The sequence below is a fragment of the Mesoplodon mirus genome, assembly GCF_964341445.2.
Source record: "Mesoplodon mirus genome assembly, chromosome: 7".
Lineage (NCBI taxonomy): Eukaryota > Metazoa > Chordata > Mammalia > Artiodactyla > Ziphiidae > Mesoplodon > Mesoplodon mirus.
This window is the reverse complement of record NC_138983.1, coordinates 80,550,685-80,567,684: the sequence shown is the minus strand read 5'-3', so window position 1 is coordinate 80,567,684 and position 17,000 is coordinate 80,550,685. Positions and strand designations below refer to the sequence as shown.

The window sequence follows — 17,000 nt, the reverse complement described above, 5'->3', positions numbered from 1 at the left end:
CTGGCAGGAAGCTCCCTGAAAGAAATAGAGGAATCCCCACCCATCCATGAGCTGCCTATTCTTCCCCCTTAGAAACGGGGCTTGTGATGTGCCAGGCACTGCAGGCATTTTGCCATTTAACCCTCCTGCTGCCCCACGGAGTAGGCCCCTTGCTAACAGTTTTGGTTGCTTTTGTTGAGGAACCTGGGATACAGAGGTCAAGCCACTTACTCAGGGTCATTCGGGGCAGCGGTGGGGCTTGACCCCTATTTGTTTGACTCCAAATCTGGCCTCTGAACTCTGAGAGACACTGCCGGCTTCTCGAGTGATGTGGGAAGTGGATTCGAGTGAGCACGGCCTGGGCCGCGGTTCCCGTCCCTCTGCCACATGGACAGAGCCACAGACCCAGTTCGCTGTGAAGGCCCAGCATCTTATACCAAGTCTCATTTTCACAGCCAGCGATATTAGTGTGGAAATAGGACTTTTGATTCTTGAAAGGTCTGCTTGGTGAAGAGATGGTCAAACATTAAAACTACAAACTCCATTTTTTTTTGGGGGGGGGCAATTCTGAGGCTAAAGATGTGTAATTTCATCTCAGTGCTTCAACACTGCCACCTCTGTGAACGGGTGAAGAGTTTAAAAGTTTCATACAGGAGGCTAAAAAACTAAGGCTCCTTGTGAAAATACTAAGTGTAAAACTTAGAAAAGAGGAATTCTACTTTCTGTTAATTTCTGCTTAAAGACAACGAAGATATACTCCCTGGAAGGAACGGATGCCAAGACAGATGTATACAAGTGCCCTTTAGGATCCAGCAAAACTTTAAAATGTATTATTGTTTTCTTCCTGACAAACAGGCTGGCCTGTCCCTTGCACTGTGTATGAATGAGGCAGCCCATGAATAATGCATGTGAAGCCTGATTATGTAAATCCTCAGGTTTTCAGTACATGACAATGGCTTTTTTTGGGCCCTTCTCTGTCCCATTCTGTGGTCTGGTGTCTCTGCTTTGGGGCCTAGTCTGCCAAGCCCGGGGGGCGGGGGCGGCATTTCGGGGAGGGGTGAGCTCTCCAGAGGGCACATCAAAGGGAAAGTCACAACTCTGTCACTGGCCCAGCTCTCCCTGGCATTGCTTGGTGTGAAAGGAAACTGTCCTCTGCCTGAGGCAGCCCGATGACACATGCAGACTAAGGCCTGTGATGTTTAATTCACAGCAGTGAGCACTGGAAACACCGCATCCAGGCTCCCTCAGAGCAGGACAGCCACTTTTCATTTCTGGGGCTCTAAGCCAGAGAGCCTGCTGTCTGGAAACCTATTGCCCGGAAGGTTCGCAGGATGGAGGGCAGGCTTCTGCAAGGAACTATCTGACCATCACCTCCTGGTTGAGGAGAAGGGCACCCTTCTATGACCTTGGCCTCCTTAGAGCTCATGCAGGCAACAAACACGCACATGCAAATACACACACATGCAAACACACAGCACATACTCACATGTACACAGATACACGCAAGCATGCGTGTACCAATACACAGCCCCAAGTCAGAAAGACTGGAGTACTATTCTGGCTACTCAGAATAGCAAACCCAAATCTTTATTCTCAGAGAGCTTATTCCTCGGTGTATCCCTGGCACCTGGCAGAACAATGAAAATCACAAGCGCCGCCTTTAAAAACACTCGGGCTGTTCACTCAACTGATTGTGGTCATCATTGCAGGAGGCAGGGAAGTCAGATCATGATGCTGGACACCCTTAAGCTCAGTACAGTGCTGTGTGTCAATTATGTCTCAATAAAACTGGTAGAAAAAAGAGTTATCTGGATAGAAAGAACATGATAAAATACACGAATTATCAAAAGTTAAAAAAATACAGACGAGCTAGACTATGAGTCTCAGAAAGCACTCTTCACAACAGCCAGGACATGGAAGCAGCCTAAATGTCGATGGAGGAGTGGATAAAGAAGTTGTGGTACAAATATACAGTGGAATACTACTCAGCCATAAAAAAGAGTGAAGTAATGCCATTTGCAGCAACATGGATGGACCTAGAGACTATCATACTATGTGAAGTAAGTCAGACAAAGACAAATATCATATTATATCACTTATATGTGGAATCTAAAAAAAATGATACAAATGAGCTTAGTTACAAAACAGAAAGAGACTCACAAACTTTGAAAACAAACTTATGGTTACCAAAGTGGAAATGTGGTGGGGAGGGATAAATTAGGAGTTTGGGTTTAACATATACACACTATTATATATAAAATATATAATCAACAAGGACCTACTGTATAGCACAGGGAACTCTACTCAATATTCTGTAATAACTTATATGGGAAAAGAATCTGAAAAAGAATAGATATATGTATATGTATAACTGAATCACTTTGCTGTACACCTGAAGCTAACACAACTCTGTAAATCAACTATACTCCAATATAAAATAAAAATTAAATTAAAAAAAAGAAAGTTAAAAAAAATAGAGGCAAGCTAGACTGAGTCTCAGAGAGGTTAAGCTAACACATATATATGGAATCTAAAAAAAAAAAAAAAAAAAGAAGGTTCTGATGAACCTAGGGGCAGCCCGGAATAAAGACACAGATGTAGAGAATGGACTTGAGGAAATGGGGAGGGGGAAGGGTAAGCTGTGATGAAGTGAGAGAGTGGCATGGACATATATACACTACCAAATGTAAAATAGATAGCTAGTGGGAAGCAGCTGCATAGCACAGGGAGATCAGCTCAGTGCTTTGCGACCATCTAGAGGGGTGGGAATAGGAGGGTGGGAGGGAGACACAAGAGGGAGGGATGTCAGGATATACGTATGCATATAGCTGATTCACTTTGTTATACAGCAGAAACGAACACAACACTGTAAAGCAATTATACTCCAATAAAGATGTTAAAAAAAAAAGCTGCCTGAAGCCACACAGTAAATGGCAGAACAAGAGTCTAAACCTAAGTCTGCCTAACGCTAAAGCTATTCTGCCACCTTCCTTTGCAATGAGCGAATGCATTCTGTGCTGCCTGGATCCCACTGGGGCCTCAGTTGGCTGTTTCTAAAGGGAGCTGAGGGGCAGCCTCAGAGGCTCTGCTCCGAGCAGGGACCTCTCACCTTCTGCTGCCTGATCGCCCTGGTGACCCTCTTCTCCTGGTGCAGCCGCTCTTCCATGTGTGCCAGGGCCTCCTTCAGCAGCGCCTTTTCTTCGGCCTCTTTGGAGATGTCGTCCTTCAGCTTTGCCACCTGTGACTGGTACATCTGAACCGACACTTTGCTCTGCCTGAGCACACAGGAGAGACAAAGTCTCTTTTCTCCTCAGCTTTCTCACTCACCACCAATGCTCCCGACCTGGGAGATCCTCAGAACACTTCCATATATGCCTGGCTTCGCGGTTTCCTTACAAGTGGGGGGGAAGGCTGAAGATGTGGGGACTAGAGGGCAGAATAAATAGCCCATTGGCTGTGGACGTGCAGCATGAAGGGGGCAACGGTTATGCTACCAGCCCCTCCCAATTTTCCAGAGAGGGTGGGGGAATGGATACCACTGAAAATACGATGGAATTACGAAAAGCACACACATGGTGAAACATCAGACACATTTATAAAAGGTGCACCTTATTCCTTAACAGTAGGGTACTTTAACTGCTGCTTTCTTGCCCAGAGACTTGGGTCCATCAGGCCCTGAGTCACCATCCCGCCTGCCCCCCTCCACACCCAGGCCTCTGTCCTCTTGTTCTGGTCCCTACGGGTCTGCAGCTGCACCGAGGTTTAGCCTGGAGAATGGAGGCCTGGGCCTTTTGCCGGAGACATGGGCCATATTTGAGCTGTTCAATGTCCTTCTCGTATTGTCTCAAAAGCTCCTCTTTTCTCTGCAGCTGGTTCTTGAGTAGGGTGATCTTATCAAACACCAGGTACAGGTCTCTTTGTCGAAGCTGGTAGACTCTCTCCCTCTCTTTTGGGGAGAGGTGTTTCATGGACACGTGACCTGACATACCTTTGATGTTCATCAAAGTCCCGAGGGTTTTGCTCATGTCCATGTACTACGAGAAAGCATTTCGCAGGTAAGAGGCCTGGCCCAAGACCGCTGGTGGCCCCTTTGAGGAGGCAAACGCCTAATTCTGTTTCATTCATTTTCTGCAGTTGCAGAGAAGAAACACATGCTTTGCAAATGAGTGCATTTGGGGTTTTTAGTACGACTTTCATTTTCCCCCGCATCCATTTACACTATGCCTTTTTGAGAATTGGGGGGAAGTGGGGAGGGGGAATGACAACAGACATAAACATTCATTCTTACTACCCAGTCTTGCAAGGAACTGGGCTCTGCAATTTCCAGCCCATGCTGGGATAGGAGATGGGTCTCGTGGAGCTACTGTAACAACTAAAATGTATGTGGAGTTGATGTTTAAACTACCTGCAGGGCACGCAGGTTTGGACAGGAGGGGACTGATGCTGGGTATACCTACCAGCTTTTCACTAAGATCTAAAGCGTCAGCCACATCCATTTTCCTTAACTTCTCAGAGACCATGATGGACCCTGGGCTGGAAAGGCCATTTTGAGGCTGAAATAAAAAAAAAGAAGAAAAACTCTCTTGGCATTCCATTATGATTTTCTACATCCAGAAGAATAACCCAAAGAATAATGGAAGAACTGGAAAGATACTAAAGAATAATTTGAGAGAGTTAATTTTTTAAACATCTTTATTGGAGTATAATTGCTTTACAATGGTGTGTTAGTTTCTGCTGTATCAAAAAGTGAATCAGCTATAGGTATGCATATATCCCCATATCCCCTGCCTCTTGCGTCTCCCTCCCACCCTCCCTATCCCACCCCTCTAGGTAGACACACAGCACCGACCTGCTCTCCCTGTGCGATGCAGCTGCTTCCCACGAGCTATCTATTTTACCTTTGGTAGCGTGTGTGTGTATATATGTCCATGCCAAGAGAGTTGGTTTTAAATCCAGTCTGACTCTGTGAACTGCTTTCTATATGACTGTGTTCCTACCACTTCAGAGCACGACTGCCTTTGAAATGATGCATCATCACTTATGCCATTCTTTGGCCACCGTCTCGCCTGTCTTCCCTTTAGGCCAGTGGTTCTCAACCGGGGGTGACTCTGTCCACCCTACCCCCTCCAGGACATTTAGCAATGCCTGGACACATTGGTGGTTGTCATAATTGCTGCTGGCGTCTAGTGGGTAGAGGACAAGGATGCTGCTAAACACCCCATGATGCATAGGGCAGTCTCCCAAACAAAGAGTTACCTGGCTCAAAAAATCAGTACCGCTGATGTTGAGAAGACAAGCTCCAGAAAAATGGGGACCATGCGGCTTTTGCTCACTATCTCCCTCCTTGCGCCCAGCATGGCACCTGGCACCGAGTGGTGCATAGTGGGCATGTTTGTGGAATGAACGAATGAAGGTTAAGTGGAAAATAGCCTCCCTCCTTTTTATTAAAGGAATCTCATTTCTGTGCAGCAGAAACCATACCCTCACAAAATTTGGCCCAACCTTCTCCTAGTTCTGGAACCTGGTGGGTGAGCATCACTTCAGACCCTTTCCAGAGACAATGCAGATAGTGTCTGCAGCTGCATCTCCCTAAGACCCCAACCAGCCAGCTGGCTGCTGGAAGCCCAAATGACTGCATGGAATGGCCACCAGTCTGAATAGGTTACCCGATCTGAACGACTACAAATAACCATAATAAGCCTCCTTAAAAAATAAATTGGCTTTTAATGCTTGCCATGAGCATCTCTTAGCCCTAGCATTTGTTGGCACTACCCTGAAAACCTCTGAGATTAAAAACAAAACAACTAAAAAACTATAATGGCCCCCAAAGTGACTGTGATAGATAAGAGTGGACATATTTGTCTATGTATCTATGGAGATGAGAATAAAAGAGGGTATCTGAAGATGACAATAAACCGGGCAGATCTGCTGCAAAAAGAACCTGAGATGCTGCTCAGTGTCTTCAGCTACCCTGAGCTGCATCCTCTGTACCTCTCCAGACGCCCCCTCTTTTCCTGAGGGGAGGGTCACTAAGGAACAGCCTGGGCTACAGGATCCAAGCACACAGTCCCCACCCGGTCTCTGCAGGCTAGCAGACACACCACCAGGGACACACCCCTGGTGTGTCTTCAATCATTATTCTGTGACCTTGGGTGAGGTACTTGACCTCCTGAAGCCTTACTTTTTCTTATCTGTTAAATGGGGACAATAATAGTAACTATGACACAAGGCTGCTACGATGGTTCAATGACATAAGGCATGGAGCCGGCTGAGCTCAACGCCTGGCACACAGTAAGCAGTTCACAGATGTCAGCTGTTCTTCCTCCTGCTCTTTCCTTTAATTACTGCCAACCTTGGAGGATTGAGAGTTGGGAGGTTTCCTGCTCTGTGGTGTCAGTGGTGGGATGAGGGCTTGTTGCCAAGGGGAAGGTCAATCTTGGAAGCAGGACCATCAGGACGTGAGATCCAGCTGAGCTCCCCACCTGGAGACGGTCCCTCTACTCCCAACCTCAGAGAAGGAAGGTTCGATTTTATCAGGAAGACCAACACGTTTCTGAAGACTCACACCTCTAGACGTGTGAGCAAATGTCTAGAAAAATTGTAGGAGAAAATGCTGGTACAGATAGGATGGCTTTATTATGTTTTCCCAAACCTGGTTTAGACCAGCTGCCACAGCAAGCCACGCTGACCTGAGCTGTCCATTGTCATGTGTCAGTCAAACACCCGATCAAACATTCATTTAGGATACAGGGCACCTTCAACCTAAGAATCAAATTACTTCTGAAAATCCTGGAAAACACAAACTATGCTCCCTAAGAAAGGAAGGTTGTCTTGGATAATACTCTTTAAAAACTGTTTGACAATAATAACTATCATCTATTAAAGTGCTCGCTATGAGCTAGGCACTGGGATAAGCACTTTACATAATGATCTCCTTTAATTTTTCCATCATCATTTTACAGCTGGGAAATTGAAGTCCCAGAAAGGTTAGGAGGCTGCCCAAGGTCACAGAGCTTGCAGAGCTGGGATTAGGACACAGGTCTCTGATTCTAGAACTTGTGTCTTCTTAATCATCATGGCTCCCTTTGGCTGCCCTTTATGTGTTCATGTTTTTCAGTTTATAGCAAAAAGCAAATGTTAGGCAAGCTCATGACATACTGTTGTACATTAGCTTGTTGGATATTTTCTGCAGAATACAACATGTGATGTGAAAAGGAGGGCCCAGAGATTGACCTGGCCAGCATCAGTGCAATGCTATATCATGCTGTACATGATGGCAAGCCGCCTTTCTATTCAAACATTGGATTGCTGGTACGGCCAGGCACCGATCAGTCCATACAGGTGCCAGCCCATCAGGGAGGACCTGGCCTCGAACCAATGATGTATACAGTGGTGCCAGGGCACACGGCTCGTGTCTGTCCTCATGCCCACCCTCCCCACGTGTCAGTCAATGCAGAGACAAAGTTTCTTTGGTTACCGTTCCGATCTCTACTCTTGAAAAAGTTGGCAAGTCAGGTTTTACATCCAATATTTTCCGAACATTTTTTTCCATCCCGAGGGTCTTTAAGTTTAGAAATGATCCATCCATGTGGTCCTTGTGATCTATAAAAGAAATAATTTACACTCAAAACAAAGGCTCAGGAAGAAGTTACTGCATGTAAAAGTCACAGCTGCTATTTACTGGACACTTACCACAGGCCAGTACTAATGAGCTCACCATCCTCCCTTGGCAGGTGAGGCATCGAGGCCCAGAGAGGTGAAATGACTTGTCCAAGGCCACACAGCTCATATGAGGCTGCAGCCTCCCAGGGCGGGGGCACTGAGGGGGAACCTTCGGCCACAGGTGTGAGGATGGACTTGAACCCAGGCTTCTGTGTCCTAGCCCAGGGCTCCACCCAGCAGCAAGCTTGGTTTCTTGAAAGCCCTATTCCCTCTAAACAGGGTATTTATCCTGGGAAGTTCCCCAAGGTTGGTCCTTGCACAGCATCCGTCTATGAAAAAGTCCCAGGGGAGGCACCATCATTCATCTGGTGTGATCACTGCTTGGCTGAGGCCCCACTGGGCGTGGGCACGCATGGGTATGCAGAGTTGGAGGGGATGGCGTGTCAGAATGGAAGAGGTGGTTGGGTGAATGATGCCTCCCCCCCAAAGATGTCTGGGTCCTAATCCTTAGAGCCTATGAACATTACCTGACAGGGCAGAAGGACCTTTGCAGATGTGATGAAGGTAAGGATCTTGAGATGCGGGCTTATCCTGGATTAGCTGGGGGGACCCAATATAGGCGCATGGGTTCTTACAAGAAGCAGACACAGGGAGTCTGACTACAGACAGACAGAGACGGTGATGTGACAGAAGCAGAGAGTTGAAGGTGCTCCTCTGCCGTGAGCCAAGGAAAGCGGGGAATTTTTATTTCCTCGCCTTTTCCAGTCTAGAGACTAGAAAAGGCAAGGAAACGGATTCTTTCCTAGAGCCTCCAGAAGGAACCAGCCCCTTGCCTTTACCTTAGCGAAACTGATTTTGGACCTTTGGCCTCCAGAACTGTAAAAGAATAAATATGAGTTGTGTTAAGCCCCTAAGTTTGTGGTAATTTGTTAGAACAGCCATAGGAAACTAATATGGGGGGTGAAGGCAGGAGGTAGGATGAGAGGTGGGGAAATGCAGTGCATGTTCTGGAAGAGCTTAATTGGGTTAGAGCAGATGATGGGGGAGGGGAGGAGTAGAGGGAAGAGTTGGGATGGAAAGCTGAGTTCAGTTTGTGGCCAGCCTAGAACAGTAGCCTAAAGAGTATAAACTTGATTTAAACATCACTGAAATGTCACGAGTGTGACCTGTGTGCCCGGCCCTCTGCCAAGCAATCAACGCATCACCCCACTGTATTGTCCCGCCATCGCCTCCTTTTACACATGAGGCGGTCGGGCTCTGAGACCTGTGGCTGCTGGACGCCACACAGCTGGCAAATGGCTGAGCCAGGGCTTGGGATCACAGTGGTGTGACTCCAGGGTCTGAGTCACTGCTATTTCAGCTTCTGATGGAGCAGTGAGTTGGCTTAATGAAGGGTGATTTTTTTTTTCAGAAAAATAACCGGGATGTATCAGAGACGAAGGAGCCAGCAGCATTTCTCAGCTGCAGCATCTCGACGTGTTGGGCGGGACAGTCCTCGTCGTGGGAGCCGTCCTGGGCACCGTAGGACGTTTAGCAGCATCCCTGGCCTCCACCTACTGGCTGCCAGGAGCATCACCCACCCAAGCTGTAATTATGAAAGATGAGAGGGTTTCAAGAAAGCAAACCGAGAGGGTTGGGTAGGCCAGAGAGAACATGGCGGGGGGAGCAAGCTGGGGCTTCAGTGCAGGGGGGCCACGTCAGTTGCCAAAGAGGCAAAGACAATGTGGGAAGTTGGTGGTGAGCACACAGGGTGTAATGCACTTCAAGGTCTTAGTGGGACAGCAGTACAAGCAGTAGAAAAGGAGCTAAAGAAGCAGTGGTCCCAGTGAAGATGCACCAGCTTGAAGTGCATGTTTGATGACGAGGGAGAAAGATGGAGTGGGAGGCTGTATACGCTGAAGAAGGAGGTCGTGATTCAGGAGCTTGTGCACAAGGTGGTCTGGGAGGGAGACAGAAGGGGAGACTCAGGGAGGGAAGAGCTGCATTTGGAAAGAGAACGTAGTGAGGGAAGATGGAGGGAAAGGAGGAAAGGTGGGTGTGGAGAGAGACAGGAGGGGAGCTGAATAGGCTCGTGCCTGGGCCCTTGACCTCTGACAATGCCACTTGCTGAGAATTTCCAGCTTGGAAGAGTGAGAATAATAATATTATAATAATAGCTATTCAGTATTAACCACTTGCCGTGTGCCAGGCACCATGCCAGAAGTTTAACACGTGATATTTTCTGATCATTACAAACAGCCCAGCAAGGAAATGTGTTTGCATTTATAGGTGAGACACAGACGCCCAGCAAGGTTCAGCTATGGAGCTGGTAAGCAGTAGGATCAGAATTCAGACCTAGGTCTCTCATTCTCTTTTTAGAGAGACTAGAGGCTGGAGAGTGAAGGGCTGGGCTGGCTGATGTGAAGGATGCCTGAGGAGAGGGGCACTGGGTGGATCCCGAGATGGCAGAGAAGGGTGATGCAGACTTGGGCTGTTGGAAAGAGGGATTTTCTTCTCTGGGAGAAGCAGCAATTCTTGATTATAGTTCTGGTTACAAAATTTACACATGCCTGTTACACAAATCCAAACAGGGCAGAAACCCATAAAGTGGAAAGTGTCCCCCCGCTGTATCCTCAGTGGCCGGCACACAGTAGGGCTGCAATAAATAGTTGTTGAACGACTGAGGGAAAGTCAAGGCTCACACAGTCTTATCATGCTGGGATAATACTCTCAACACTTTTATGTCTTTTCCTCCAGATTTCTCCTGTGGTTGGATATTGGCATTTGAAAAAAAAAAAAAAAAGAAAAAAAAGGGGAGAACACTGTGCATATTGTATTACAACTTTCTTTTTTTTCACATAAAAATACTGCATATCTTGGATATCTGAGAAAGAGCGATTTTCTATGTATGCAGGGAATCCTTTTATTTGCAACAAAGTCTTGCAGAAATAGACACAATCAACTGAGCTTGCAAAGATAAATGTAAAAAGTCCTTTCTTTCCCTTATCAAAAGAAGCTGAGAAACCAGGCAGGAGGAGAGGGGAGCTGACTTTTAATGTCCTCCTTAGATGTTTCCTGTCTTCCAGTGGGACCACACAGTAATCCTTCACCAATTAGACTTTTTTTTTTTAGGTCGCAGCTTTTTTATTTTTTAATTGAGATATAGTCAATGTAAAATATTGTATGTTTCAGGTGTACAGCATAGTGATTCACAATTTTTAAAGGTTATATTCCATTTATAGTTATTATAAAATATTGGCTATGGGCTTCCCTGGTGGCACAGTGGTTGAGAGTCTGCCTGCTAATGCAGGGGACACGGGTTCGGGCCCTGGTCTGGGAGGATCCCACATGCCGCGGAGCGACTAGGACCGTGAGCCGCAACTACTGAGCCTGCGCGTCTGGAGCCTGTGTTCCGCAACGAGAGAGGCCGCGATAGTGAGAGGCCAGCACACCACAATGAGGAGTGGCCCCCGCTTGCCACAACTAGAGAAAGCCCTCGCAGAGAAACGAAGACCCAAGACAGCCAAAAAAATAAATAAATAAACAAATGTGGGGTTTAAAAAAAAAAAAAAGAAAAGAATTTAAAAAAATTAGGAAAAAGTGAAATTAAAAAAAATATATTGGCTATATTCCCTGTGCTGTAAAATATATCATTGTAGCTTATTTATTTTATACATAGTAGTTTGTACCTCTTTTTTTTAAATTGGAGTATAGCTGCTTTACGATGTTGTGTTAGTTTCAACTGTACAGCAACGTGAATCAGCTCTATGTATTCATATATCCCCTCTTTTTTGAATTTCCTTCCCATTCTGGTCACAAAAGGATGGAACGCTTCATGAATTTCCGTGTCATCCTTGCACAGGGGCCATGCTAATCTTCTCTGTATTGTTCCAATTTTAGTATATGTGCTGCTGAAGTGAGCACGGTAGTTTGTTCCTCTTATTTCCCTACCTCTAACTTGTCCCTCCCCCTTTCCCGCTCCCCACTGGTAACCACTAGTTTGTTTTCTATATCTGTGAGTCTATTTCTTTTTTTCTTATATTCACTAGTTTTATTTTTTAGATTCCACATAAAAGTCATATCATACAGTATTTGTCCTTTTCTATCTGACTTATTTCACTAAGCATAGTACCCTCCAAGTCCATCCATGTTGCTGCAAATGGCAAAATTGCATTCTTTTTTATGGCTGTGTAGTATTCCACTGCATATATATATATATATATATATATATATATAGATATAGATATAGATATACATATACATATACATATACATATACATATAGATATATCACATCTATTTTTGGGGGGTGGCCACACCATGCAGCTTGTGGGATCTTAGTTCCCCAACCAGGGACTGAACCTGGGCCGTAGCAGTGAAAGCGTCAACTCCTATCCACTGGACCGCCAGGGAATTCCCTACTGCATCTTCTTTATCCACTCATCTGTGGATGGGCACTTAGGTTGCTTTCATGTCTTGGCTATTGTAACTAATGCTGCTATGAACATTGGGGTGCATGTATCTTTTTGAATTAGTGTTTTCCATTTTAGGGGAATAAATACCCAGGAGTGGAATTGCTGGATCATGTGGTAGTTCTATTTTTAGTGTTTTGAGAAACCTTCAAACTGTTTTCCGTAGTGGCCACACCAATTTACATTTCCACCAACAGTGTACAAGGGTTCCCTTTTCTCCATATCCTCGCCAACAGTTGTTATTTGTGTTCTTTTTGGTGACGGCCATTCTGACAGGTGTTAGGTGATATCTTAACCAATCAGATCTTTAGTAGTGACCCCAATCTCCTGGGCTGCTCATGACATGATCCAACAATAGTTACTCAACCTGGATTTCCCTGAGGGATTTATTCCAGGATTTTACAGACCTAGCTCGTTACGTGTGTTTTATCCCTTAGGACAATATTTTAAAAGGCAGGTAGTATGGTGGTTCAGAGCAGGGGCTTTGAGGTCAGAGGGACCTGGATGGAGTCCCAGCTTTACCACTCGGCAGCTAGGAAATGCAGCCCATTGTCAAGAGCCGAGGAAGAAGGCCTGGGAAGAGAACTGAGTGCTCACGGCTAAGAAAATCTGACTAGCTGTCAAATAGAGATGCGGCAGGGGTCACAGGTAAAGGCACCTCGGCGTGAGTAAATCACGCTGCCCTACCTGTGTGCATACCCATCTGCTTGCCATCCACATTTAGTTCACATTAAATCAACAAGTATTCAAGGCTGATGCGGATGGCAGCTACCGTTTCCTAAGGCTTATGTGTGACCCTATGATTTGGGTACCACGTCGTTTAATCCTCACAACTACCTGGTGAGATCTTAACCCCATTTTATAACCAAGTAAACAGAGGCACACAGAAGTCGAGATCTGCTCACACAATGAGTAAGCGCACACTTGAGAGTCACACCTTAGCAGCTGGTCTCCAAAGCCTGAACTCAGACTTATTCGCTCTAATGCAAATGGGGCTTTGCGGGGGCGAGGCCCGCGGCGCGCATCAGACACCCTTCAGTCCAGGGAATGAAACTCTCAGGTTTGTCTCTGTTCAAGTTAACGACAGAACCTGTCCTCTAGGAACTGGGCATGTACCTGGTACCCCTCTGGATCTTCGGAGGGCATGTGGGGTCACAGAAAAAACACAAGTGCCAGGATCACAACGACCTCAGTTTGAGTCCTGACCCTACCATGCACCAGCTGTGTGACTTTGAGCAAGTTCCTTAATGTTATTGATACTCAGTTTCCTTACTTGCAAAATAAAGACGACAATAGTACCTGGCTCATTGGGCTGTTGGAAGATGAAAGTACACAGTACATGTAAAACAACTAACACAGTGACAAGTACCGAGGAGGAGTTAAACAAACCATGGTTCCTACCCTCCTCTTAGGAACTGTGAACACACAAGGCTCTTAGGACTGCTTGCGTATGGTGATGAGTGACTGGGGGATCCCCTGCTGGCCTCAGTAATGGGAAGTACCTTGAATCACTTATCATGGTGGACTAACACATAAAAAGTTTTTGAGCCAGCTTCTTTTTTTTTTTTTTTTTTTTTAGTGGTACGTGGGCCTCTCACTGTTGTGGCCTCTCCTGTTGCGGAGCACAGGCTCCGGATGCACAGGTTCAGCGGCCATGGCTCACGGGCCCAGCTGCTCCACGGCATGTGGGATCTTCCCGGACCGGGGCACGAACCCGTGTCCCCTGCATCGGCAGGCGGACTCTCAACCACTGCGCCACCAGGGAAGCCCCTGATGGCTTAATTTCGCAACCCATGTTTCTTTACGGGAATGTAAGACTAGATTTAGAGACAGAGGCTTCAGTGACTCCTGAAGCCTGGGGAGGGGACAGTGCACACATTGCTTGGCCCCGCTGTTACTAGGATAGAGATCATGGTCTTTCCTTGTTTTAGTTCTGATTTTGAAGAACAGCTAGAACTGTGGGCCACATCTCTCTTGGTTTCACGCACACTCAGACTCTGCCGTGATTACAACGACAGTAATACGGGGGTTGGGGAGGGGTTGGGTTGCCGGGAGCAATGCAGCGCCCCTGTTCTCTACGCTATCGGGGAGGGGCAGGCACTTACAGAAAAGTTCATCTGGATTTTGCCTTTTTTTTTTTTTTAAACTTTTTTTTTCTTAAACCCCACATTTGTTTATTTATTTATTTTTTTGGCTGTCTTGGGTCTTCGTTTCTGTGAGAGGGCTTTCTCTAGTTGCGACAAGCAGGGGCCACTCTTCATCCCGGTGCGCGGGCCTCTCACTATCGCGGCCTCTCGTTGCGGAGCACAGGCTGCAGACGCGCAGGCTCAGTAGTTGTGGCTCACGGGCCTAGCTGCTCCGCGGCATGTGGGATCCTCCCAGACCAGGGCTCGAACCCGTGTCCCCTGCATTAGCAGGCAGACTCCCAACCACTGTGCCACCAGGGAAGCCTTGCCTTTCTTTTTAAACACGTTTAAAAGAAATTCACACCACCTTCTGGATTACCTTAGACATATCCTGGCTGGGGTTGCTTAATCACCAGAGTTGAAAATCACTCCTCTATTCTCATTCATTATTGTAAGAATGTCAAATTTGCGCAGCCTCTCTGGAGAGCGCTTTGGCAAGTAGTATCAAGGATAAATGTTGGAGTTTCCCAGGTGTGGCCCTGGGCTCTCCCTTCTCATTCAATACTTTCTTCCTAGTGATACCATTCACACGTATGGCTTTAATCACCATCCATCCATCCACCCGTCCATCCATCCCATCTGACTAAGCACCCGCTATGTGGCACATGTTCTTCTGGGTTCCGGGGCCACATCACTGATACGGTTGGATATCCAGGGTGACAGCTGCGTCCTTGGCACCTCACTTTGGGTGTCTACAGGCACCTCACACTCATCTTCCCTCTCAAACCTGGTCCTCCTGTGGCATTCTTTACTCTGGATTTTAGTGAAGGAACCACATCTGTACTTTTAACACAAGCCAGAAACCTGGAGACCTGTAGCCCCCTTTCTCTCCATCACTTCCCTTCTAGCCATATCTAACTCCATCACTGAGGCCTGTTGATTCATCTCTTAAATGCCCCTGGAATCTTCTCTCTTGCTCCGTCCCCTCCATTGCCACAGTGAGGGCCACCATCGTGTCTTGTGACAGCCTCCTAACTGCTCTCCCGGGGTTCTGTGCTGGCCACCTTCCTGTACATTTTCCACTCGTGGCCAAGATGACTGTCTCCAAATGCAAGCCTGTTCCATCAGTTCCTTACTTAAAACCTTTCGTGGGCTTCTCTCTGCTCTCAGGTTAAAGCAGAGCTTCTTACCAGTGCTCTGCAAGCCCCCGGCCACACCATGATACAGCCCCTGTGGACCTCCTTCACCAGTCCCTGCCCTCCGCCTCCATTTCTTTTAGTCCCGTGAGTTTTCCATGCTTCCTGCGATCCCACCACGCTGCTCCCTCCACCCAGAATGCCCTCCCCTCCCCTCTTTGGCAAATAACTCCTATGCACCCTGCAGGTGCCCTGCCGTCCCTGACCAGGTCAGAGCCCTGCACTTCTCCTTCAAAGCAACTGTCATGATTAAAGTTTTACATGTGAGTGATTTTTCAGTTAAGGCCCCACCCTATTCCTCCCTGAGACCCTAAGATCTACAAGCGCAGGGAGAGTGCCTGTTAGTTCCCCAATATTTTATTATGAAAGATTTCAAATGTACAGTGAAGAGGGAGGAATTTTACAGCCAACATCCATATACCCCATAACCTGAATTCTACCTGTTTCTGACCCCATTATATTTCCAACCTGCACTGTGCCTGGTATCTAGGAGGCCTGCGATAAATCTTTGTTGAATGAAAGTGGTTCATATCCTTCCACATCTAGGATGATAAAGATAAGATGAACAGGTATGTGTGAATAATATTTATGTCAGCCTCATCTATTAAGTGTGAAAAACTGGAAGCAACTTAAATGCCCATTATAGAGGACTGGCTAAATAAATTACGGTACACCCTTCAGAATGGGGTTCCTTGCCATCAGTGACAGCGATGATGTAGATCTGTGTGTATTGACATGGAAGGGTGCTCCAGATGTACTGTTAGGAATGAAACTAAAGGAAATTGGGTATAATATGACATTATTCTTTTGTAAAGTTAAAAAATCAATACACGTGGATAGGTAGTGCCTATTTTATGCCAGGTACTATTTTAAGTACTTTACATGTATCAATGCATTTTAATCCTCACAAAAATCCTAAGGGGTGAGTATTCCCTATTATCCCCATTTTACAGGTAAAGAAACAGGCACAGAGAGGGGAAGTAACTTGCCTAGAATCACACAGCTCTTTCCATGGGAAAATGCCCTGGAAGTTCCACACAAAATATGATCGTAGTGACGATACCAAACGCTAGCGAGGATGTGAAGCAACAGGAACTCTCATTCATTGTTGGCGGGAACGCAAAACAGCCACTTTGGAAAAGAGTTTTGTGGTTTTCTTAAAAACTAAACGTACTCTACGGACTTCCCTGGTGGCCTAGTGGTTAAGAATCCGCCCGCCAATGCAAGGGACACAGGTTCAAGCCCTGGTCTGGGAAGATCCCACATGCCACGGAGCAACTAAGCCTGTGTGCCACAACTACTGAGCCTGTGCTCTAGAGCCCATGAGCCACAACTACTGAGACCGTGTGCCACAACTACTGAAGCCTGCGCACCTAGAGCCCACGCAACGCAACAAGAGAAGCCACTGCAATGAGAAGCCCGTGCACCACAAGGAAGAGTAGCCCCCGCTTGCGGCAACTAGAGAAAGCCCGTGCGCAGCAATGAAGACCCAATGCAGCCAAAAATAAATAAAATAAAATAAATTAATTAAAAAAAAAACTTAAATGTACTCTAACCACACGATTCAGCAACCGCGCCCTTGGTAT

The 17,000-nt window shown here is 46.6% G+C and overlaps 1 protein-coding gene and 1 pseudogene across 2 annotated transcripts in view; both read right to left on the bottom strand.

Moving 5' to 3' along the window:
• LOC309808828 (centrosomal protein of 78 kDa-like) overlaps positions 1 to 17,000 on the bottom strand; it is a 1,511,271-nt pseudogene that overhangs the window by 183,524 nt on the left and 1,310,747 nt on the right. The gene's annotated exons all lie outside the window — the stretch shown is intronic.
• The window catches only part of LOC309808000 (forkhead-associated domain-containing protein 1-like), a gene marked incomplete at both ends in the record, with an annotated part of 98,335 nt that overhangs the window by 5,142 nt on the left and 76,193 nt on the right, over positions 1 to 17,000 (bottom strand). Inside the window, 4 exons of the mRNA XM_082628011.1 lie at positions 3,089 to 3,254; positions 3,793 to 4,013; positions 4,437 to 4,532; positions 7,457 to 7,573. Of these exons, the coding sequence (XP_082484137.1) occupies positions 3,089 to 3,254; positions 3,793 to 4,013; positions 4,437 to 4,532; positions 7,457 to 7,573 (600 nt within the window). The remainder of the gene's footprint in view (positions 1 to 3,088; positions 3,255 to 3,792; positions 4,014 to 4,436; positions 4,533 to 7,456; positions 7,574 to 17,000) is intronic.